Genomic DNA, 25,932 nt, shown 5'->3' with positions numbered 1-25,932 from the left:
TACAGAAGCAGAAACTTTGCAGCACTGGAGTTTCGATTTATTTAGCCCCATCACAAACCGTGCATTAAAATGGAGCCACGCTGTCTAAAATGAAAATGGATGGCCTTCAACACCAGCAATAAAAATGAAAGTGTACTTTGCAGAAAGGGTTGATGATACTGTGGATTATTCATTAATTTTCGAACTAAAAATCACTCAAACTCTGCCATTCTAAATTTTCACATTTTTACTTCAGCCATATTGAAAACAATATTCTTTTATTGAATCTGCTAAAATATGCTTCAAAACAGACAGACCTGCGTGGTTCAAATCAATCAACAAGGCTTTGCAAGAACTTTCACATGTTTTTTCAGGTTACAATCTTTAACGTAGTTTGCAATGAAGGGGACACAACAGACATGTGGAAGCAGTCAGATGAGGTTTTACCTGTTGGTCTAGGAGTAAAATGCTACGTGTGGTGAAAACTAGTATTGCATGTTGCTCTGAGAACACCATGAAACATGGTGGGGGCATCATCATGCTGTGGGGGTCTCTTTGATTGTCTGGTACAGGGAGACTGATCAGGTATGACGAGGAGACGGTTGGAGCTAAACACAAAACATTTCTGGAAGAAAACCTTTTAGAGTCTGTAACAGACTTGAAAATGAGACAGAGTCGAATATACAGTCACAGTTACAATGGAACTGTTACCAACCAAAGCACAAAGTTTAGTCTCTAGACACGCAATGTCTAGACACACACCACATGGATTTTAAAAGCCAAGCATAATCTTTTCTCCACTTTTACTTTTTTTCCACTTATTTTTTGCTGGTCTATTTTATAAAACCCTGCTAAAGAATTAAGTCTGTGTTTTTACACGAGACGAAACTGAAAGGACATAAAATATGACTGCGAGGCAGCGCATATCAGAAAAGAGCAAACATTCATCCAACACATCACAAAGGATGACATTGTCAAGCTTAGCTCAGGGTTGAGTAGTCCATCCTCCCTGCAGCCAAAGGACAATGTCACCGTGGACAACGAGCGGGCCCTGATGCGGAGAGAAATGCGCAGAGATGCATATGCAGACACATTGCTAATGAAATTTCACATAAGCATGTCTGCATGCACAAACAACCAAGCTATGGGAAAAACAATGTCACCTGAAAATAATCCTAATGCTAACAGCAATGCTGTGTTCAGGAGGAGTTTCTGGCTGGTGAAGATAACATACTGTATGCTGGAAGGGGATCTGATAACAACTGAGTGGTTGTCCAACACTTCTCTATCTTCACCGTTAATTATGGTTAAGTTAAACTTTTAGAAACTGCTGGAGGGGGTGTAGTGTTGTCTTAATCCGCATAATAAACCCTGGTGGAGAAAACAAGGTTAATTGAGAGAAATGGATTATTAAGAGACAGGTGTTCAAGCAAGGAAGCCTTTAAAAGCACCTTTGCAGCCTGTGTGCTCTTTGTGAATCATCTAGAGGGTTAGATGAACATTTAAGTTTGTATCAGAGGAGCTTGTGTTACAATACTAGTCAAACTGAAAGAATCAAGTGCTGTTCAGCACAACCCCCCCTCCCCCCTCAAAAAAAAAAAATTATTACCATTTGCAGTTTCAACTGGAGCACTTCTCCTCCAAGAGCTCAGTGAGGCAGAGATTTGAAATTAACCCATCTCCTATCAGGATGACTACAAATGCAAAACTTGCCTCAAGGCTCAAAGTTAGGGAGCCGATCATCTGCAGTCTGAGTTTCTTCCCGAACGGAGATTTTCTCAGAGGAAGCGCAGACGGACACTGGGAAACTTAATGTGATGAACTACAGAGCTGTGTGCTAAAATAAAGGATGTAGAGATTGTAAAAGGAAATGTACCAAGTACAGATTCAGCTTTTGTAAGCCCCAAAAACACATCTGAAGAAAAATCTCTATTAAAATATTCAGAAAGAACAGGAAAAGTCGTCCATATAGAATAATCTTCTTCTATTGAATATCTGTTACAAATCGAAAAGAAGGAAAAATAAGGAATTAAATGATTTTATGTGGCTCTTCTGAGTGTGAGGACATTTACATAAAAATTAAAAACAACTACAAAATGTCTATTTATAGTTACCTACAAATAAAAGGTAAAATGCTTCTGACATCTTTCAGTCAGGGTTGGCTTACCACAAATAATGCCAAAGTTGTAGCCAAAATAGTTGTCTGTGGGAGATTTCTGATGTGGTTGACTTTGTGCTTGAGGACTATATCCTTCCACTCAACTTTCCATTTTTATGTTTCCTACAGAGAGACTCGCACTCCTTGCAATGAATGTCAGTGGCCATCTGCTGAACAACTGTCAGCTCAGCAGTCTTTCTTGTGATTGTTAGGCAATAACATAAAAATTATTTGTATTAATCTTACATAATGCTCTTCATTTGTGAAAAACTCATTTTAGGTTTTTACCATCTGTGCACCACAATCGTCATTGTTTGAAATACATCCCTCTCTGCGTAATGAATCTATACAACAAGAGTTTCACTTTTTAAGCTCAATTGCTAATGTAAATAATGTTTTTGATATTTTCATTTATTGAGATGTTGCTACACAAACAGGGTCCATTAAATGTGTGTATTTGTTGTATTTACAGGTTACTAACAGAGCATCTCAGGGGGTTGCAAACAGGACCGAAAACTGGAGCTGAGTAACTACTGCTGCTGCTGTGGAAGACTAATGTAACCATAGCAGAAGTTTCTGCAAAAACTTTTCTTAAAAGGGCAAAAAGAGGAAGGCCTTACCAAAAAAGAAAAGTTTGTGCTGTATGTAGGTAAAAACCTGCTTGTCTCAATTAAATTGAATAAAATGCAAAAGGAAAATGTTTGAAGCCCAAAAAGTTTGAAGGTGTGGGTGGCCTGAAGGCAGCTGTGTTGGGCCCTCTTGCTCGGCCTTCGGATTGAGGCAAGTACTGGCATCCATGAAACATGGTGTGAGAAAATGTCAGCTTGCTGCCCAGCTCGTCTTTCACCTTGGATGTGTTTATGAGTTTGGTTTGTGGACGCTCCACTCTGGCTTTACGCTCTGGTGGCTGCGTTACCTTCCAGGTTGCCCTAAACCATAAGAAGGCCAAGCCACCTGTACTCTTCATCCCTCCAACCCCCCAAAAAACACCAAAAAAAGGTACAAGAAAGAGAAAATCCCATGTCACCAGAGCAGCTTAAGATAAATGTCACATCTCCCCCTGAAGACAGAGGATATGTGTTTACTGTGTAACATTGTGAAAGTCATAGCAGCTCGAGCAGAAAGGTTAGTAGAGGGGTTAGAAGATATGTGGGAGTCTTCTCGGCAGACTGAACGCCTGGGATGAGCTTCCACAGCCTACAGAGTGGAATCAGGCGAGTGATCTTTGCTTTTCATCACCCTCCCACCCCCACCTTCCATCTTTGCTTCTTTCCTCCATTCTTCCCTCCTTCAGTTTGCTCCTCCCTCCCTTCCACCTTTTCTCTCCAGGGATAGAAAACAATCTGTTAGGTGACTAGAAGGCCCCACAAATTCTGATTGTGCACAGCATGCTTCAGTGCTTATGTATTGCTGGTGTGTCCTTGTGAAGTTGTAATCTAAGTTTTAATCTCTAATATAATACTTTTTTGGCCTTCAGAGCAGAGCAAGGCTGTACATAAGAAAACAGTGGCGGTATCCGAGACCTGGGTGCAGCAAAATGACAATAACACTCAACACTCAAGAGCCGCAGCTTTTAGAAAAGAAACACTTTCAACAAATCGAATAGAAGCAACGGCACGTTGCTGTTTCAGCACCTCATCCTTATGAAGAAGGCTATCGGGCTTAAGGAGAGCACTACTAGCCAACAAAGATCACTTGATTGCAGTGCAGACCATTATCATTTATCTAAGTCACGGGAGAATTATGTCTCTTCACATGCAAAGCCTGTTGCTAACTCTGTGGAATAATGAGTCGGAGAGGGCAGCGGTTCTTGCTAATGTCTAGTCCTGTCATTAGTATTTATTAGATGCCCTGCGTGCATTATCAAACCCATTTAAAAGTTTCTAGGTAGAGAAAAGTTAGGCAATCCACTCGGATAAGTGAGCATGGCGTCGACATTAGCACGCTGCTGGTACTTCGATTGTCTTTTTTCTTTTTTTATTCCCCCTTTTTTTTGGCTGTGATGTTACAGAGCATCTGCTGCTGTTTCAATTACAAGTTCTCTCTGTGTTGCAATTATGACTTCTCATTAGATAAAAAACACCCACTACTGACTACCTTCCTTGCAACATCTGCTCTGCTAACAAAGCTGATAACCTATTCCGGGGTAGTTCAAGGCTTCGGTATGCAGCTCACAGCAGTCCGTCCCGTTACGTCAGATCACCACTGGCGCAAAGCGTTCCAGATCCAGGTTTATTTTGTTTCCAGCATGTCTTGCACATTATATACTGTACTTTTTTTACCATTTTTTTCCTGATGAGAAAGTGTAAAGCTTGCTGAGATTTCAACTTTTAACTTCATGCTCTCGGTTTATATATTTTTTTCCACTTTTTGCTACACCTGGCTCTACGTTCTGTTCAGCTGTGACACCTTTCAGGAGTTGGCCATCGGCAGAGCTGCCCACAACTTCACATTCTCTTCCTAGAGATGTTACACTTGACCCTGTCTATAAGTGTTTAACCCCGTCTCTGTCCTAAACATAGACATTGGCTGAGCTTTTACTGTGACTAACTGCTTGTGCTGCTCTTCATCCTTTAGGCTACAACATGTGTTGTGATCTGGTGCATTATGAATAGACTAAACTTAAATTGGTTGGATTCTTGCCAATGAATTGGCTGTTGAGAATGTCAGTACATTCTCAACATTATTGATTAAGAGGGCAGTCAGATGACTGGCTTTTTTTCCCCTTTTCAAAGTCAGTTTTAATGCATTCATGGCATCATTTTTCTACTAGCACATTCAGTTTTGTCAAAATTCAACAATATGACTCCAACTAAGGATCAAAACAAAAAGATTAAGTTGGTCAGGAACCACATCAGAACATCAGAAACACCAAGGCTAAAGCCACTGGATCTCCAGTACCACTTTTTGCAGTGATGCGAGCGTCACATTTAGGCCTCTCACAATAATCAATTAATCGCATGACAAAATTAAAACAAACTCAATAATTTTCACAGGCATGTTTTATTGTTTCTCTATTTTCTCTCTCTTCCTACCAAAAACTAGATGAAAACAGCTTTCAGTTTTATGCTTTGCTCTCAAGTAGCCCTTTATTAAATGGAAAGAATTAATATAGAGCTTTTCTAGGCATACCGACCAATCACAACGCTTTACATTAGAGCTTTTTGACAGCTTAGAGTACTGATGTGTTGCACAAAATTGGTAGACCAATGAAAATGGAGAAGCATCTTCAAATTCATCAATATCACCTTCAAATGTTAGATGGCAAACATGGACCTTCTTGAATAGTTTGACCTCAACTGTATTGAAAATGTATGCCAAGGAATAAGCTAGCTTACATAATGTCAATCATTTCTTGTAAAAAGTGCAATAAAATTTTCAGGGACATTTATCCAAACATCAACTAAGATATACATAGATGTTTGAGCAGAAGTCTGACCCCGTATCCTAAATAAATTACAAGATGTTAACCCAATCCTAGTTCCTAGAAATCGTTGAATTTTTAGGTTGCATCTTTGTTCCACTATGTTCAAAAACAGTTAAAATAAGCCAATAATAGTCCCAAATTACTATGACATTCCTGTTGAAGTATGTAAACGTCTGACCTAACCTAATTGTGCAAAAGTGCCCCCATGCTCAGAAAGTCCAGTTTGCCTTTTAAGCCTCTTTAATAACTTGCAGCATGGTCAAGCTTTGAGGATTCAAAGCAAGACTAAAATAAGACAGCTTCTACCCACAGTCTACTGCAAACACATCCATGTTCGGTTAATTAGTGACTAAACTCTTTGTGGGTGTAATTGTGAATACATGCGGCTGTTTTGCCTTTTTGTGTTAACTTGTAATTGCTCACCAAACTGCGCTGGCTTTGCCCCAACTCTCCTAATCTGATTTCACATTATTACTACCAATAGCAGTGGAAATCTTTACACCGTTTTTTCATGATCATCAAAGGTTCAGTATCTTGTCAGATATGTATATTGCTGGAGGCAGAGGATTGTAAGCCACCTATAGATTACTAAATTATGAAATCATAAACTGGATTTATGGTCTTAAAAAATAAAAAAAATAAATGTGTAACAATTCAAGAGTAAATTTAAGAGTAAATCTGGGAAGTTTACATATTTACCTTTCTTGAAAAAAACAACATAAAATCAGAGTTCGAGGGTGTTTGTTTCAGATCCAACACAGCATCAGACAACCCCCTCAAGCCCCCCCCCCAAAAAACATCTAAGTAAAATATAAATTAGTAAAATTAAATATGAAAGACAAAAATAATCCAAAGCTACAAGTTCACCCTGAAACAAATGACAAAAAAAAATGAAAATGAAAATGAAAATTTGAAGGCTGCTTAGAAATAATTCAGATAAAAGAATGACAAATTATTTCTGACTCAAGGATACAACCTTGTCTTTGGCTGCTCATTCTAATTAATACTTTTTATTTTCTTTATTCTTTATGACTGTAAGGGCAATGAGAGAGTCACTGAGACTAAAATCTTTTCAAAGAGTCGAAATGAGAGAAAAATACACTTTAGCCTTTTTATCTAAATGAAACGCTGATGCACGTAAACAGGAAATCAAACCATCCAGTTAGTAGGTCCTAATTATGAAGAGCAAGCACAAGTTCAACTAAAATAAGCAAGAAAAATAGGATTTGTATGATATTTTTTGTTCTTGGATAGGAATCTAATTTAGACACACATTGATCAATTTGCGACGCATTGCGCAGCCCTATTCAGTTATTCGTACTTGTGTTCTTCATGGCAGCAGTAAGACCCCTCGGCGAGAACACAGTGGATGTTTCTGGACAGAGGCCCGGAGCAGACTGGAGGGGTCAGATTTAATTTTCAAGAGTCATCCACATATCCTTACAGGACCTGCATCTCCCGCAGACTGATCACCAAGTAGACGGACATGTGAGAGGCAAATTCAAACCACAAAGCCTCACCTGTCCGAAGCTGATAAACATGAGCTATGGTGCGCTATTGATTCCAACATAAACAGTGAGGTGGCCTGTGTAAGACGCTTCGAACAGAGCAACTAGGGAAATCATAAAATGAAGTCTTCCAGAGTTACTATACACTCATGCAGTGTTTAATGTCAATAACGTTGAATCTGAATTTCATTTGACTGCTTTACTAGCATGTTACATTCCGAGTTGGGGCGCTACTATTAGCTTAAGAGTGGCAGACATTTACAGAAAATAAGGAATGCAAATATATCAGACATATCTTATGTATTACTGAAGGAATAAGTCTTTCAGACTGGATGAGAATGCTTCAGAATCCCAAGCAGGAATCCGGTTCCTCATCCAGTACAGTAAAAGCTGTTTCCTTTTGTCAATTCTGGCTATTTACTGTGATTCAGTGTTGGTCCTTACACATGGATGATGTTCACTATGTGGAAACTAATAGGCTATTTAGAAGACTTTTTAAACACTATAATTTGTGAAATCCATCATTTGAAACTCCTAATTGGCCTGGAATTATGTTTTATTATTATAATTGTGTAGTTGTAGAAAAGGAATGTGTGTCTGGACATTTACTGTAAAATAAGTCTACAGGGAAAGATGGAGAGGCATGAATTAGTTAACAAAAAAAGCATAAACTAGTAAGTTTGGGGACTATAAGATGGTGTCAAGCGTACGGACGATTAAATGAAGGAAAACTGCATCAAATAGGTTGTGTTGGAGTGACAGGTTGATGAGATGACAGATTGGAAAGAGGTGAAGATGTGGTGACCATTTTTGCGAGGCAGAATGCTGAGCGGCTGCTCCAGGGCCGCGCAGCGCCGCGCCTGTTATTATGCATAAAGCAGCCGGGCTGTCAGGCTTCGGGCCCTACACTGCCACCGAGCTTTATCTCAAAATCCCGGTGATTAATGGAGGCAGTGCCGGGTTCTGCATGGAGTAGGTGGACGAGGAATGATCAATCTTAATGAGCTATCTGCTGTCCTTAAATTAACTGAGGAGGGAGGGGAGGACACAATGTATGGGGCGGCTGGCGGGGCTCCGCTCCTTTAAAATACGATAATGAGCGCCAGATAGAAGGAGGGCGTGCGGCTTTCCTTCCTGCTGCTTGTGACACTCCGCTGCCGCCGACCTCCTGTTTCCTCTCTCTCTCTCTCTCTTTCCCTCCTTCTTTTATTTGTCCCCTGAAACGCGGAGGATGCGTTCGCTAGGACGTCTCAGCAGATGCCATCCGAAACAAAGTTAAAGACGCGGTGTCAGGTAGCTTCTGGCTACGCGAGCGCTCTGCACCTGCTGTCCTGAAATGAGATGTTTGACTCAATGTCGTTAATATGCGGGGCCCCATGTGGACCTGTGGTTGAAGGTTACATATCGCCACAGTATTGCACATATTAATTTTTAGAGAATTACCTGCGCATACAGAGTCCAGACTGATTGGGATATATTTCAACCTCATTAATAATTTCCGACGCTCCCAGAGGATTGTGAATTCGTTTCCACAAGAGCTAACTCAAATTAAGGAGTGTCATGAGAGGGAAAGGGAAGAGGAGAAAAAATAAAAAAATAATTAAAAAAAACATGTTCACATCAGTGCATTTTCTATCCCGAGTTAAGCCTGTCTTGGATTCATAATAACCCCAGTTCTGCTTTGGCTAATCCTGATGTGGATAGCTTTAAGATAATCGCCCAGCACAACACCACAGTGATTCTAATTAATTTGCCACTGCTTATGCTACGCATGCTGATCTGAGTCAGCATGTTGGAAATTTTATAAAGGAGAGGAAAAAAAAGGTGGGGCTAGGAGAAGAAAAAAAAAAAACCTTCTGCTGCATGTCTTACAACATATTTAGCTTCCATTTGTCTCAGTGAAAGTTTCACTTTTTTCAAAAATAATTGGCAGTAAGGATGTAGTCAAGAGTCTGCGTGCTCCAGCAGAGGAGAGACGGAGACAGAGAGAAGGGGGCAGAGAAAGAAAAGGGGAAGGTTTAATTAATGTGCTCGCTGTGATTAATGGTCTCTCTGTGGCTATCACAAACTGTGGCTGTGTTTTTAATAACTGGCCTGTCACGCTAGCAGTATATTCTAGTGGTTAAATAAAAATAAATATTTGCACATCAGTACTTATAATAGCTTAAGCTTGAGGTTGAGGATGGAGCCTCTGCAGGCAATGCAGAGTGAAATAAAGTCTATCATTGACTTTGACTGATTGAGAGGCTTTATCAACCAGGCTGCACAAAATCCCTCGTTTTATCACGTCCACACAAACCACTGCGAAACGCTTCATACCCCCTGGACTTTTTCACATTTTAAGTAGGAATCATAACCTTTGATGCATTTATTTAGATTATGTGCACCTATGGACTATAAGTGGTAGGAAGATTATTTGTGTTTTTTTCTTTCTTAAATAAAAAAAAAATCTGAAAATGGGTTGTAAAAGCCTGCAGAGTCAAAACTTACTGCAGTTAGAGCTGAAACCTTTTAATTCTACCCGCTTTGTCCATCTGAGACTTTTACTTATTCTCCTTTATGAAGCAGCTCAAGTTCTGGCAGTTTGGACAGAGAGTGTCTATGAACAACAACAGCTTAAGTCCCAGCACAGTCTTTTTCGTTGTTGATTGGATTAGGTCCTGGACTTGGATTAGGCCACTACAGCACATACATATGCTTTGAGCTGGACTTTTCCAGTGTAGCTCTGGCTTTATGATGGGCTCTTTGCTCTGCTGGAACATGAAACTTCATCCCAGTCTCTGTTTGGGGAAACCTCACCAGGTTTTTCTTCTCTACTGAAGAAAATAATTTCTGCCATGATTCTCCACATGGGTTAGGTGTATTTAAAATGTTACAGTGTTAATTTTATAGTCATTTACATGTAAGTTAGACGGCTAATTCTGGTCTCATCTAACTAGAGCACTTTCTTCCACATGTGTGCTCTGTTGCTTGTAGCAAACTGCACACAGGACTTCTTATTGTTTTCTTTTAACAATGAATTTCTTTTTGTTGCTAGTTTTACAAAAAAACCCAAATGAAACATCTCTATCCACTTCACTTACTAGCACTACCACAAATCACATAGATTTCCACAAATTTGATTGAGAATTAGAGGTCGTAAGAAGAGCAAATGTGAAAAACCGTCGTGAGTTTCTCAGGAGACGGGAGAGAAAACCTGGCCTCATAAAAAGAGGCTGCGTCACTAATTTGATCACCCAGAAAGTCCCTCCCTTAGTAGAACGACTGCACAAGTAATCAGAACCTACGTGCGCACAAACAGTGCTGCAGCTGTGTCAATGTGTTCACCCCCAGAAGTAAACAAACACAAATGTATAATTAAAAATCTTGCAGGGGCCAAAGTATGAATAAGGCAGATAAGAGGGACGGACAGTCGCAGCCAAGCAGGGGTGTGCTCCGCGCCGGCGATGTGAGGCTGTGCCAATCTCACCGTGGCAAAGTAAAACTCTGATCTTAACTCAGCAAGACATCTTAATTGCATTCACTAGCAGCTCCGGAGCGGCTTGGTCCCCAGATGAAGGTTGATGTGAGCTGACTGGAAGATGAACTTCCTGGGCGGAGAGGAGGCTGGGTGCTGCTGCTTGTTGTACGACGTTTGTGCTGGACTAGATTGTGTTGTGTGTGTGTGTGTGTGTGTGTGTGGCGGACACTCATCTGAGTTTTGTCATGCGATTTTAGATGCTCATTGTGTGTGTGTAGATGGGTTATGTTTGTGTGTAAGAGGGAGAGATAAAACAGGAAAGAAAGCCTCACAAGTAAAGAAGCGTTAAAAAGACGCTTGACATGATAGGAGAGGCGTGGCACTGCGGCACGTGCTCAGTAGTGCAGCAGGTGGCCCCGACAGATCCGCCTATGACCCCAAACTTCAATTACAGCCAAATCCGCCAACTTGTACGACTCCTTGCTTTTAGGCAGCTACAAAAGAGGAAAAAATACATAAAGCCACAGCTTCCACTGTGACAGCGTGAGGCCCGGCCACAACACAGCTAGCAGCACCAGTGCATGTCGAGCTACGAGAAGCATATAACAAACAAAAAATACCCTGAGTTGTAGCAGCTGGTGTGGGTAACGGGGATAACAGGCGCAGATCTGTAGGAACAAACACTTTGATTCGACATGAATGTTTTTTTTTGGTGGCGAGAAGCTTTTAAATGGCGCTCAGTCGCATTCGCAGTGAATGTGTTCGTCCCTGCTGAGCTGGGAACCAGCCTACTTGGACTGATATTCATCAGCACAAGCATCGATTTTAATGACTGGGTCAATAGACACACACTCTCAGCATCTCCCTCTTGCTTTCTCCCCCACCCATCAGAAGAGCAGTGTCTGTCTGCCTCCATCTCTTCTAATCTCACCTCCTATTGCGTGCTGCTCGCCTTTTCTCCCTCAACTGCCCTCTTAAAACAACAATGGCGCTCGTTTTGAATTCCCAAAATTTCCGTTAAGTGCGAGAATGTCAGACCGAACAGCTGGAGCTCGAGCCCACAGATGTGGACAGACTGTTAAGTAGAGAGAGGGCTTGGTGAGATTTGTGTTTTTGTTTCGATAAAAATCAGAATTGGAGGAAAACAAAAGGCGCCTGAAATAAGCAAGAGGTGAGTGGCGGGGAGGAAATTAACAACCGGTGAGAAGGAGTTTGATTTTGTGCGCTATGACAGGCAGGTATTATAAAAAGCCCCGCTGTGGATGGAGAAACCAGGTAGGGAGATCACAGCCAGGTGACTGGCATATTTCAGTAGGTGATGAAGTTAAAGCTGCCTTCCAGCAGCTCTGTGAGAATCCATACACACACATCGACAAATACGCTAAATGCCACAAACAGACAAAACCAGGCAGACACTCAGACGGACACAAAGAGGGTGAGCACGCCCTTTTTGATGTGTCCACTGATGCAGAGCAAAGACAAATTGCTCCCTTTGAAGGCAAAGCCAAATCAAACGTGGAATGTGATTTCTGTCACCGCGGCGTTAGGCTTTAAGGCTGTACGGCTGACATCTGACAAAACATCCTCTCGGTCACACCCAGGAAGTCAGGCACGCGTGTAACTGCGCACACACACGGAAACACATGGCCTGTTGCGAGACAGCGTTAAAGACAAATGGCCTGGCCCAATCGTCTGAGATGGCGGCCTTTCCCGTCAAAATGCCACAGAAGCAAATAAGTTACCAGCACCAAGTCGCCAAGCTGAAAGCCCTGTTTATTTCTTTTTTATTTATTAATTTTGAAGTGCAGTGGTATATTAATTCAGCTGCTCTTGTATTTCAAGGAGACGCTTCAAAGATATTTTTGAATACCAGATGTGAGATGCCTGTCTATATAACATGTTCTTATTTCCAACTGGTGACATTTTAAAGCTCGGTCAAGAGTCTGTTGAACCAGTTTAACACACTCTACAGCTGGATGTTGCCATTTTCATCACAGACAGTAAAATAATAATAATAATAATAATAATAATAATAATAATAATAATAACAACAGTAATTATGTCTCCAAATCCAACAAGCTCCCAACCATTCCCAAGCCTACATGTCCCATCGCATCTAGAAATAAAAAGTTCAAAACAATAAAATGAAGATTTTCCTTTTAATCCAGTAATTACTCCTGTCTTCTGCTGAAGCTCCTCAAGTATCACTGCATGGAGTATTCTCCTCAGGTAATATTGCTCTCACAATCAGACAACTGTCACCACTCCAAATATTTGCACAAAACACATAATCAGCTATCTTGTATTTTCTCTCTGTCAACACCAAAATATCTCCAAATAAGGTGATACCCAGAAGGCAGAGGAACACTAATGTGGCAAATCCGAAAGGTGCATCTATATATGAAACATCTGCTTACACGTAATTTATTAGGATCCTGAAGACTATATTTCATCATGTATTTTTGCACATTTCGAGTGTAAAATAAACCAAAACATTACCTCCAGCAAAACAGGACATAGTGGCTTTTCAGGCAGCAGATAGATCGCATCGGAAACTGGTCCAATGTGGATATAGGATCAGAATTGCACCAATCAAGATTGGAGATGTGAAAAATCCAATTTTCCCTCGATTGGATCCGACTGGTGATTGCCACCCCATTTTTTTTTTCAAATTCTGAAAAATCTATCCACCCTCCTCCTGTTAATTACCGTATATGTACCAAGAGAAAAGGCTACTGTTTTCTGTCTTTTGATGCATCAAACAGCATTATTATTTAGCATTATTTGAAACTCCTTATTTTTTGGTCATTCAAAACTATTACTTCTGTCAAAAGTCACAGAGTTATTCTAAAGAGAAAAAAATAGGTCCAATCAAAATCAAAATTTTAAAAGGACAGTCTTGAAAGAAAAAAACAAACAAACAGAAATTGTCAAGGGTGTAAAGAAAATCTGTTTCGGTTTATCTTTTTGTTTTTTATTTTATTTTAATAATATACACCACTTTGTATTTTCCTGCTGAAGTATTTTTTACACAACTGTTAAAACACAGGCCCCTATTCAGGAGAACTTTGGTCAAAAATGGTGGGGTTTTTGTACCTTGTATGTCAATATTTCTTATTGACAGTTTGCTTTGTCCAGGCTTTATTGTAGCACTTTAAACACAAAAAAATATTCCACCCTTGAATATAAGAAGACTGTATTGGTCTGGATTATATATAATTTGCATGCTTCCATAAACCAATTCCATATTACATGTTTGTACCTGTATTTTATATAAACTAATCTCGCCAAACCTTTGCATTTTCTTTGTCCTTTTGTCCTGACAGAAGGTTGGCACTTTGCACAGAACAGAGGAGGCTTTGCTCTCCACAGCTTTTCCTCCATATTTTAACATGACGCCACAGCAGCAGGACAGAAGGTATCTGTGCCACATTTAAATTCAGCGTTAATTGTTTTAAAACAGACAACATAACACAAGTGGTAGGTTTGGGATTTGGGACCTTCTGAGGGGGGGAAAAAAGAAGCAGGAACATTAAAAGAGATATGTTAGGCAGGAATGGTCAGAGCGTTTGGGGTGGCATTACTGTGATAACAGCAGAACCATAAAGGATTCCTGTCAGCCTACTGAGATGTTATCGCTGCTAATTAACTGATGCTGACCCTTTCACCTGTTTTTGCTGAGTTTGTCGCATTACTACCATGACTTACAGCAACTGGAATCTATTTAATGCTAAGCAAGGAGGAAGTCCCGGAAACCGATCTCGACAATTACTGTAATTCCAATCAGGCTCTATATATCTTTGGCAAGGGAGAATACATTTTAACATGTAAATGGGTCCTAACAGTCTATTAAGCTTAGCAGTGTCTCAAAAGTTTGTATTCAACTGGACAAAAGCAGATGAGCCTATCCAATTATCCACTTCCATTTCTACCTGCAGCCTCATTTCAATGTATCACAGGCAGCCGCTCAAAATAATTGCTTTTCGCAATCTACGAGTTCATTGGAAGCCATTTTATTGATCAAAATGAGTCAGGTAAAAGAAAACAATCTAAGCCTAAATTAAAAGGTTCATTAAATGTGAAAATTGGTTGGGGAATTGCGAACATCTGTTTCTAGCAGTCGGCGTCATAAATGGCAAGGTTAAAGCGAACGCTGGTTTCTGGGCTTCGCAGACTCAGACGTGAGGTGGAGCTGTGAGGCAGCCTCGCAAACACGGCGCAAGTCAACAAGGCTTCAAAAGATTTCAAGAGAGATGTGAGGGCAGGGACTGAAAGCTCTTCCTGCCTTGTCTTTGGTGGTGGGGACCTGTGTGTATTGCTACCAAGAGCAAAGAAAAGATTAGCCTGACACAGTGAAAACCAATTTCAGAGCACAATATTACAGATGTTTGCTGTGCTATAGGAGTTTGGGATCAGTACAACACCTTCTCCAAAGAACGGCTTATAAGAAGGATAGAAGGTTTTAGTCACAGCTCTTTTCTCTGCAGCCTTGGTACAGTTTGGAGGTAAATTCGCTATGGCTGCAAATCGTATCTTGACAACCTATTGATCGAATGTTTGAAAGCCTTGTTCATGGCTGCTGTCAGCTCTTGTTTATAGGCAAAAGGTACAGGTCTGCATGTTTCAATTCAACGAGACGCCATAGAAGAGTAGGTCAAACTAACAAAAAGTCCAGAGTTATGTGAATTGATGAAAAGTGCGTCGGCTTGGATTCACCTCTAAGCTCAGTCTGTTAACCAAACAAATCTATGTACAGTTTACAGGCTGAATCAGTGAGAAAAAAACCCCATACAAGTTCAAGTACAAAATCCAACATGTTTTATAAAGAAAGCACCAGATGAGTTAGCTTGGGCTTACCTTTGGGGTGTCCCGGGTCACTGAACTCGTACTTCCCGCTCCCAACCGTCCGCAGCATTTGCAACCCATTGGGAGCGTCCTGATTGTCTGCAGGCGTAGGCTGAGCATGCACTGCTGCCTGTCCATTGGTGAGAGGAAGGGGAGGGGGCTGGAGGAGACTGGAGTGAGAGGTTAAGTGGCCATTGCCCATCAAGCTGTGAGGGTTTGGATGAACCACCGGGTTGGCTTGGGCAGTGAGGGCGGTCGGTGTAACCGTTGGCTGAGCTGCCGGGTACGGAGGCTGACTGGGCATGCTCAGCACCAAGGAGGGCCCCTGCTGAGTTGACTGCGGTGTGAGCTGGAAGTGGGTGGTCATGAGGGGGTGCTGCGGGGCCACTTGTGTCTGGATGGACGGGGTTACTCCTATGATGGGTGACTGCGCGGTCACACTGTGGCTGAAGGACGGAGGTTGAGGGAGGCCATAGGAATGGGGCAGGAGACTCTGCTGGCTTACAGCAGCTACTGGTGCAGCCCAGGCTGGACCTGATGAACAGAGAGCAGAACATAATGACCATGCAACAGGAAAGATGTAATCATTTTATTCAGTTTAAATAAAAAATATATCTGTCACTGATCTTTGAATGATGTTTTTGTGGTGATAAAACATTCATTTTTATTCTACTATAGTTTGTTGCTCTTGAATATTGAACAATTACTATATCAATGTAGAGCATGTAATGTTTGTGACATAAGCTACCATGTTATTTTCCTCAACTCTAAAGCTACTGTATTTTGAAACCAATACCTGACATTGACTTTAATTTAGCATCAGACTTGCACAATATCTTTGCTTAAATAACCATGATCTGTGTTGGGTAAAAAAAATTACCTCTAAGGCTGTATTATAATGAGTCCATAGCAAACAAAAATAGGTGAAACTGCTCTTTGAGTCATCACTGATTGACAAGATATAAATAGATGTGTTTTTAGTGTCCCGCATGACTGTAAACAAGGCTAACCATGAGGGCAGAGATACGATTGTCAGACACGTTACTCGATCAAACAAAATGCATAAGTCTGCAGGAAGAGACAGACTGTAACTACTTTCCATACCACCACCCTCGGTGAGTTACTCCACGTCAGATCAAGTTTGTTTCTGACTTGAGACTTCTGAATAAAAGGGATTCTTGAATAAAGTACCGATCTGCAACCAAAGTTGACTTGGTAATAAGATTAAGAGATTTGATTTTGCTAGCAAGACCAATAAATAGTTTTCTGAACATGAAGAACATGCTTCATGCAGCATTTGGCATCGTCAATGCACAAGTCTGTGTTTACCCACACACTCCGAGCCAATCATTTCTCTTCCCCGAGGCGATAGATGCCGAGGGTGTGCTGGCCATATTGGACCTGAATACTTTCTCCCTCCCTCACAAACTCACTCACTCCTACTCCTTCATCTCCGACTCCTTCTGCCAGGGTCCAAGCTCCAAAAATAGCCTAGCACTCTGCTAAGGGGCTAAAGGCTAAATCACAGCATGCAAAAAGCTGGAGAAAAGGAAGACCACATTATTTATGCTGCCAACCCTGCTAATATAATAATCTGGGGAATAGAAAAAGTGATAAAGACACACAGAGAATAAAAGAAAAGCATGAAAGTGAGCTCTGTAGGGGAGAGGATAGTTCTATAATTCGCATAACACTGAGCTATCAGCTCTAGCGACAAATTAAATTTCATTTAGTTTGTATGTCTGCTTGGAGAAGGGATTCATTTATCTGGCCATATGTAAAAATAATTTTAAAAAAGAGCAAAGGCCATGAAGCTGCAGTGATGGTTGATCAAGATTTCAGACATGTACACTTTTCCAACTTCATTTTTTAAAATTAAAACACATTTTAGTGTCTGCCAAAAAAATAATCATAACGCTAAGGCGACCTACATTTACAGTCGCTGCCTACAAAGTTGAAGGACATGAAGAAAATGCATTAATTAAAACATATTCCATATTTGTAATTGTCATTTTTAACTTACAGTAAAAGATTCAAATCCCTTTATTATTTATTAATTATCTCCAGTTTTCCTTTGTTCCTTTTTTATTCCAGCCTTAGCCTGGAAAAATATATATATATATTTTAGCACCAAAAACTTAAGTTGGAAAAAAACAACAACAAAAAAAAACTTTGTCAATTACAAACTTTCTTCTAACATAAAGAAAAGAAACACAGTGATGTTTCTTGCGTTGATTAATTCTGGCACAGTTGGCAGAGAAGTTTTCTGGCAACACAGTTCATTGAAGTGTGGCGAGGAGCTGGCTTCGTCACAAACGCCAGTCAGTTTGGAATAGCGCACGCACGCAAATCACTATGCAACACTATGCTCGGATTCGGGTGTCATATGTGACAGCGTGGTGGGTTGGCGACATCTCACTCTCCTCCCGCTTCACTCTGAGCCGGGGCTTGGGTGTGGGGTGCTGCTGTGCCGGTATAGGGAGGCTCACAGCAGAGCCAAGCTCCGCTTTCACGGAATCACCTGGAACTTATTTGAATCAAAGAAACGCGCCTTCAGTTGCCAGGGAAACGTTTTAATGATTTATCCATTACCCATTTGCATTTAAGATCATCAAATTATAATTGGAAGGCACTTTCAGTTTCACACACTGTGGCTTTCGTGTTTTCAAATGTTTGCCACCACAGAGAACCAGCTGTCCATGGTGTGAATTTGTACAGCCAGAATTTCCGCAGCATCCCGCTCGGTGCACGTATTATTCTTAAATGAGACAATTTGTGATGAGCAGGAGGCAGAGGCCGGCAGAGCAAAGGAAGGAAATTAACAGCTCCGGGGCATAACCATTCTGGGCGAGTTCATTACAGCACAAGTTAAGAAAAAAAAGGAAGAAAAAAAAAAAAGCCTCGAAACTGGCTTAACTCGTTAATGTCAGGTCTGTAGTGCACAGCAGTGGGACAATGGCACCGTACAGATTTTACAGAAGCATGAGAAGAATAAGGTCAACGTCTACATTTGGAGGACTTGCTGTACAGATGCGAGGGACTGAGTCAGTTCAGCAGGTTTTTAATGCCAAACCTGTTTTTAAGTACAATAAAGTAGCAAACAGCTGTGATGAGAATATCTTTATCTCTTTTTGAGCCAAACACAAGAAGAAATATTTTTTTTTGCATTCACACACCGACTTGCGAAGGTATTCACACCTCTCTCACTTTTTAATTTGTGGAAACTGCAAAGTTCAATGGATTTTACTGGGAATCTATCCCATACACCAACACAAAATTATTTTTAAAAAATTGTAAATAAAAGAAAATGACATTACTTAATACATATTTATATATTTTCAAATAAAAAATCTCAAAACTCTGGATTTAATCTCCTCTACTCTGATACCCCTAAATAAAATCCAGTAATAAGTAGTGCCTTTTGAAGTCACAGTAAGGAAATACAGTGAATCTGTTTGATTTAAGATCAGAATAAATGTAGCTGTTCTGTGGAGGGCTCTGGGGTTTGTTAGAGTATACTCCCATGTCCAGGGAGAAAGTTGACCAGGTCACAGGTCACAAAAACTACAATAGTGGTGTGTTAGATTAAAATAGGTGCAAGCCACTTTTAATATATTTTATTTGTAAAAACAGCTATAAAACAATTAATACATTTCTTCCTATCTCACTATTTTGCATTGTTTTGAGTTAAAAAAAAATCACCTAAAATCCCAATAAAATCCTCTTATGTTTATGTTTTGCCCCATGAGAAAAAATGGGAAAAAGCTCATTGTTTGCCTACTTATGTTGCATCATGTAAAGACATGCATAGATATGTACACTTATGAAGAACATCTGAAGTGCTTGCAGGGCAGCATCCCTCATTAGCATCAGGTGTGAATGTAGCTGGCCTGAGCTGACAGGGGTGTAAGCACATGAGCAAGTAAAGCACACATGCGTACATCTGCTGCACACATGAATACTGATGATGGAAAGCTCTGTAAAGTCAAGTTAGTTGCACAGAAATGCCATGTGTGTGTGGGGGGTTGTGTGTGTGACTCATTACCGGTGGGCTCGCCGTCTCTGTGTTGCTTGGCAGGGGGCTCGTCTGTATCCCAGGGCGTGAGCTGGTTGATGGGCGTCTGTCCCCACCTGACTCCCGGAGCCAGCAGCAGTCCTGGAGTCTGGTTGTCTCCAGGAGACAGTCCGGAGACCTGCAGCAGAGAGAGCCACAAACAACACCGCTGATTAGAGCCGAGCACCAACAGAGCAAGGAGACGCGGCGAAAGGGAAAAACAAATTATCCAGCGCTGCTTTTTCATTCAGCCGCCCCAAAATTGTTTGGATCAACAAAATGTGTTTTTAATAGAATATGTTCCTTAAAATTGGGTGAAATTTGCAAATTGCAGCCATGTGAAAACGGTTTTTCAAGGTCTGGAAGTGAGCAGTGATGACGGAGTGCGGTGTATAATTAGCAGTGAGTGAGCGATGATTACAGCCTATATATAATGGGGACAAGCAGGAGAAAAAAACTCCTGCTCACCGCCTCAAGAGTATCCGGAGACAGTAATATTTCATTTTTATGTTAATAAATATTAACTTTCGACCGTGGACTACATTTAGGTTGTGATTCTTTAACACGTTATTAATTTTGATAAAAGAAAAATCAATCTGAGTCCGAATACATTTTTTTTCTTTACATAGAAGTGTGAGTAAAGGAAATTGAAAAGCTGTCTTGCAAGAGGTTGCTAAAAGTTCCCTAAGACTTTCTTTTCTCATATGTTTTTCTCCAGATGGGGAGTAAGAAATGTTATCAGGCCAGCGCAGGTTGATGAAAACACAGGGTCAATTACCAGCAGACCTCTGAGCAATATTCGTCTCTCCCTATCAGAAGTTAGACCGCTTGGTCTAACAACTTGGCAGGCAGAGGGCAGAGCCAAGCCTTATTCCCCCCCTCACCCCGGCCAGCCTGAGTTAATAGAAAGGACCTAGTCACAAGTCTCCTCCTGCGTCCTCACGTCTGATGCCTCCATCCCTCAGTTCCATTACCCCTCCCGCCCTTTCCCAACCCTCGACCCCGCGTCCACTTCATCAGGCGCGCCATCCTGCATTCCAACAGCCGTGTCGACAAAGCTCCTGTCAGACTGACCGCGCCGGGGCAGGAATGCAGCCCAAACAGTTTGGTTTATAGCGAATTACTATGCAGCCTCATAAGGCGCCTTGTGGAAGAATTCATAGCCTTTAACCTTTTCACATTTTGTCACAGAAATTCTTGTGACTGTCCAATACAAAGTTGTAGGTGTTGATATTAAATTTTGTTTCTGTCCAAAATATCTAAAAAGTGTTTTTAATAGAATATGTTCCTTAAAATTGGGTGAAATAAAAAGGCTGGATGTGGTAAGTTTTGTAACATATTCTGGATAGGGACAGGTCTGGACCTTAACAGAACAATTCCGACACATATCAGTAAACTTTGATTGAAACCATTCTGAGGGTACGGTTCAGGGTTACTGTCTTGCAGGAAGGTGAACGTCTGTCTCAGTCCTGCAACACACGCTTGTGTCAAATTACAAATGGGAGGACCTGTGGTTTTCTTTTAACTCTCTACTTGTGACTTTTACAAGAAGGTCAGACCCAAACAGAACTAACAAATTCTAACAGATCCTCCCAATTTTCCATTATGAACATCTTAGTTGCTTCTTTGATTGGTCTTCTCTTTGCCCACCATGTCAGTTTAGTTGGACAATCATGTCTTGGTATTTTTGGTGTTGTGCCATACCTTATTAACTTAAAGATGATTGATGTTCAAAGCTTTGGGTAATCCAGATTCGTCCATCTGTGTTTTGGCCTCTTGGCTACTAATGCCGTTCTTGTCTGGTCCATTAGTTTTGGTGATTTCTTGGTCATTTTGTAGTGCTGTGATACTTGTATTACACCCTAACCCTGCTTTCAACTTCTCACAACTTCTTGCTTGACATTTGTGCTGTGCGTCTTGGTTTTCACGATGGCCTTTGTTCCTGATGTACAACAAACTTCTTCAAAAAAAACCCATGTTTATGCAGAACTTAGACAAAGGTGGACTCTATTTACCAATTTGATCACTTCAAGGGAGGATGGGTTTTTCTGGAATTGATTTAGAGGAATCAGAGTAAACTGAGGTGAATTGAAAACATACACCTATAGGAATGCTGTTTGCAAAAAAATTTATGGAACACCAGATGTTTCCCTTCCCCTCCACAATTACACACCATGCGTTTGGTCTTTCCCATTAAGTCCAAGGTTTTAAATGTGACAAAATACAAATAAATATGAATAATTTAGCAAGACATCATGTACTGGATCAATCCCGCTTCTGAAGACATTTCCCTCCCAGCTTTAAGTGAGATTTATCACAGGGGCCTTCAGCACTTAAATATACTACATGCTACAGATGCGGCGCAGCATCTGCTGTCTAATGAACAGATTCATAAAGGCAGACAAGCTCAATGAGTGTCACTTACTTGACGTATCTATAGTCAAAGTTATCTGACAGTTTGTAAGAGCTGGGGGCAAAAGAGGAAAAAAGCAGCTAAAGGAAACACGTCAAGACAAAGCAGAAAACAGAGTGATGGAGTGAGAGCATGACGCTGGGTTTAGGTGGAGACAGACTGTCAGGTCTTTTTGTTCAGCTCAACCTGTCAGCTAAAGACAAGAGAAAACTGAAATGGTTCACTCGGAGAATGCCCAAAGCGCACAATTGCACTTGACAGCCCTGGAGACACAGGGAGACCGATTTGGTGTGAAGAGCTGTGTTCTCTAGCCTGCTATTTGTTTTAATAAATGTTTTCACTCCTCTGCCTCCTCGGCACCTTGCATGTTTCATTCCAAGTGCGCTTTACTTTTATCTATATTCAGGCAACTTTTCATTAAAGCGCACTTGCTGTCCCCAAACCTCGCATTTATACTCCCACATATTTTGTGAAAACAGTAGGGGGGTGAGGGATGGGTAAGGTGGGGAGAAACGATCCATTCCATTGAAAAGCGGTCCATCTGTAAGTGATCTAGCGCATCATGTAAAGGAGAGAAAGGAAAGAAAAGGGGTTTTAGTCAGCGGCATCACACTGACAGCATATCGGCTTGGCTCAGGAACAATCCTGACTTAAAAATGATCAAGGTTAGATAGTGAAGCGCGTACGCCAACACATCCACAGGACACACAGGTGTGCATGTACACACACACACATGCAAGCACAAGCCCCGAGTCGCCAGGAGATATCAGGAAAAGGTTTTTATTAAGATGGCAGGCTTGCTGTAGGCAGGGAGCAAGGTACTGTAGGTTCTGGGACAGTAGCTGCCATTTTCTCTCAATTTTATTTCCTTTCCCTATTTGTAGTCCCCATCCTCCCTGGCCAACCATTATCACCGGGCAGCAGATGGTTTCCTCTGACTTGACAAAGCCCATGCTGGAGGAGGAAGAGGAGGAGAAAGGGAGCCAGATAAATAATTTTTTTGAGTTGAGCCAAGCCATTCTGTGTTAAGTCGTCAGGCTGACTGGGGATGTTTTCGGGGGGTATATGCAGCCTCCCTGCCTATAGACCACACATTGGAAGAATTATCAATGGGTCAAAAAAAAAATGTGCAAAAAAGAATGGCTTTTTTATGGTGCAATTCAAAAAGAAAATTTCACAGTGAAAAAACTTGATATTCATTGTCAATTTTGTTCTTGATTAGAGATGGCCAGAATCTGGAACTTTCAGTCAATTTCTCCTTCACAAGCTAGGATCAGCAATCAGCAGGTCCAACACAGACACAAAAACAAATCAGATTTTCTTTTTTTATAAAGTGGTAAATGCAACGAAACCGAGAGCTTCCAATATTCTAAGAATTACACAAACACAAAACAGCAATTTGTACATCGATGCATTTTTCTTCAATTCAGTGAAAACAAACTAGGGTGATAGACCTAGTTTGAAAACAAACTAGGGTGAAGTGTAAGGGCTTAAATTACAAATCACTTTGAATAAAATCCATATTTCTCGATTTATTAAACATGCACTGTCAGATTATAATGAATACTTCCACAACGGAAATTTCTGTTTTTCATCAACCAGGAAATGGGAGAAAAGCAGTCGTTTGAACTCAAATAAAACATAAACCATAAGTATGTCATAACTGAACAGATGGAAAAGGGAAGGATAAGAATGTCCTTTTTAAAGTGATTGCCTCGTATCACTCCCATAACCTGAGCACCGGTGGCTCTGTGGCTGCGTCTTGTTTGACCAGAGTGACTTTCTGTTTACTGCTCTGACACAAACCCCCTATGGTCATGGGTGTTTTACCTCCGTGTCCCCATTAGATAAAAGGTGAAGGATGGCTGCTCAGGAGCCATTTGTGACAAGGTGGTCAATATTATCAGGGGGCTTGCAAACGATATTTCCAGCTCTCAAATGTGCCCAATTATTTTAGGGGAAATTGTAACATCATCTAAATGTGAATGTTAACAGAAATATGGCAACTCTAAAACAGTTAGCTGTTTGTTTTAGAGAATGAGCTCAAAATGCTAAATCTTCTTGAAACAGTCGTGCCAAGATGTTCTCAGCCTGTAATACGTCATACACAGAAATAAATATTCAATAACCCAAGAACAGATGTAAGTCATCCATAAATTTAAATGCTCCCACTCAGTAAAGACAATTACACTCGCATAAACCTTTATGTCAAGAACATATAAAAATATGGATGCAACTGAGCCATTAATGTAGTCACAAAGACAACAGGAAGCTCAATCAGCAGATAAACTAGACCAGCCAGGGAATAAAAACTTTATATATATAGAATTTATTAAGCTTTCTTGTGATAAACCATGAGCATTTTTCCTGTTCCCTTGTTTTTTTGTTAAAGGTGAATGCCATTGAGTTGAATTTAGGTATCATTTGATAAGACCACCTTCTTAGACAGATTTTATTTGATTAAGAAAAGGAAGAAACGAAAATGATGTCCTTTCTCTTCTTAAAAGTCACTAATATGTTTTGCTGCATCACATAAAATCCCATTCAAATACATTCAAGTCCATGACAAAATCTAAAAAAAAGAAAATAAAAAGAACAGCTAAGAATATGTTTCCAATAAACTGCAACTACTGTTGTCAAACTATTCTCAAAATATTATTTGAACTTTTGGATGGATGATTCCTTTGACTATACCCGTTCTTTTAACTAAATCAACCTGCAACTTCAAAACGCCCACAGTCGAGCCAGAAAAATGGCCTTTCTTCTCAATCCTATGCTTGTTGTTCCCATGTCAGATTCTTGTATCCAAGAGAGCATGATGATATCAAGGCGAGTCAGATCCGAATACACCGTTTCCTTCTATGACCAGGCTGCAGAGGCAGCAGCTTAATTCTGCTTGGCATGTTGGCTTTCCTTTCGGACAAGGCAAACACTGACATCTGTCACCGTGCGCTGATGCACGGCGCCGCTGCAGTGCGCATTGTTGTTCGTAGAGATTTTTTTGCCACTGGCTACCATCTGCTGCGAGTATGTTTAGGAGGGGCTGTGTTGTGATCCGGGACTTCGGGCTTTGATTGCTTTCAGTTATCCACATCCAAATAAACAGAAAGCGTTTGCTCATGGCATTGTGTTTGTCTTTGTTCAAGCCAGCCTTCACTTTCCTGATTTATTGAACCAGTTTAATCCTCGAAAAACACAGAGCAGGACATCAAGCCTCCCAAAGAAAACTACAACCATGGACATTCAGCATGAGCTTCACCTCTATGGTGTTTATGAGAGGAACATGCATGGCTGAGCTTGAACGTACAGCACCTATTCCACTTAGAAATGGCTTAGGATTTTAATAAAAAGTTGAATAATACTTTCCTGAACTTTTTTTTTTTTTTTTTAAAGGGAACCAGTGTGCGAGAGATGAACTTGCCTATTGGACCCAGATGGGTGCTGGTCATTTCACCAATTCTCAATTTTGTACCTTTGCCGTTTGTGTCTTTTTTTATGTGAGATATCTGCATTGATATCCAGTGATTGAAATTTTTTTTAAAAGGTATGCTAAAAGTTTATTGTAAAAAAAAAAAAAATACATATAATTGTAGTTACGAGTCTGAAATAGTGATCAAAACCAAGCGGAATAGGGCCTAGTATAACTTTTTGAAAATGAAATGAATTATAGGTAAGATGTCAGAACTTTACAGACACAAAGCTTCAAAATTCAGGAAAATGTTAAGATATCTACAATAACTATGGTTGAACACAACGACTGTTGACAAGGATCCAGGCAGGTTTGTTTAACGAGCACAAAACAGAAGAAAGCAGGGCTTCATTTTTAGAACATGGATATTAAATTGAGGTCTAAATTGTCAATGCAACAAATTCACCCTGAATTAACTTATTTTGCACAGTGAAACACCTTTACAGCACAAAAATCAAACTGCCTGCTTTAAAATTTCTGGACAAATCTGGGACAGCCTTACCCTAACTTCTCGATTGTGTTAAATTGAATCTCCTCGATTCTATTTCATCTTTTAATATTCATGGTTTATTAGGTGGCAAAGTACCTCACAGCTACAGCTCGGAGATGCTAAGAGATA

At 40.6% G+C, this 25,932-nt stretch overlaps 1 protein-coding gene across 2 annotated transcripts in view; it reads right to left on the bottom strand.

Annotated features, from left to right (window-relative positions):
- Nucleotides 1-25,932, bottom strand: part of klhl29 (kelch like family member 29) — a 276,752-nt gene that overhangs the window by 124,547 nt on the left and 126,273 nt on the right. For both annotated transcript variants that reach the window (XM_028039722.1, XM_028039721.1), the window contains 2 exons: nucleotides 19,423-19,570; nucleotides 15,390-15,911 (listed from right to left, as the gene is read on the bottom strand). In XM_028039722.1, the coding sequence (XP_027895523.1) occupies nucleotides 15,390-15,911; nucleotides 19,423-19,570 (670 nt within the window). The remainder of the gene's footprint in view (nucleotides 1-15,389; nucleotides 15,912-19,422; nucleotides 19,571-25,932) is intronic.

Source organism: Xiphophorus couchianus, chromosome 15 (assembly GCF_001444195.1).
Source record: "Xiphophorus couchianus chromosome 15, X_couchianus-1.0, whole genome shotgun sequence".
Taxonomy (NCBI): Eukaryota; Metazoa; Chordata; class Actinopteri; order Cyprinodontiformes; family Poeciliidae; genus Xiphophorus; species Xiphophorus couchianus.
The sequence above is the reverse complement of the archived record's forward strand: the minus strand, read 5'-3'. Positions and strand labels throughout refer to the sequence as shown.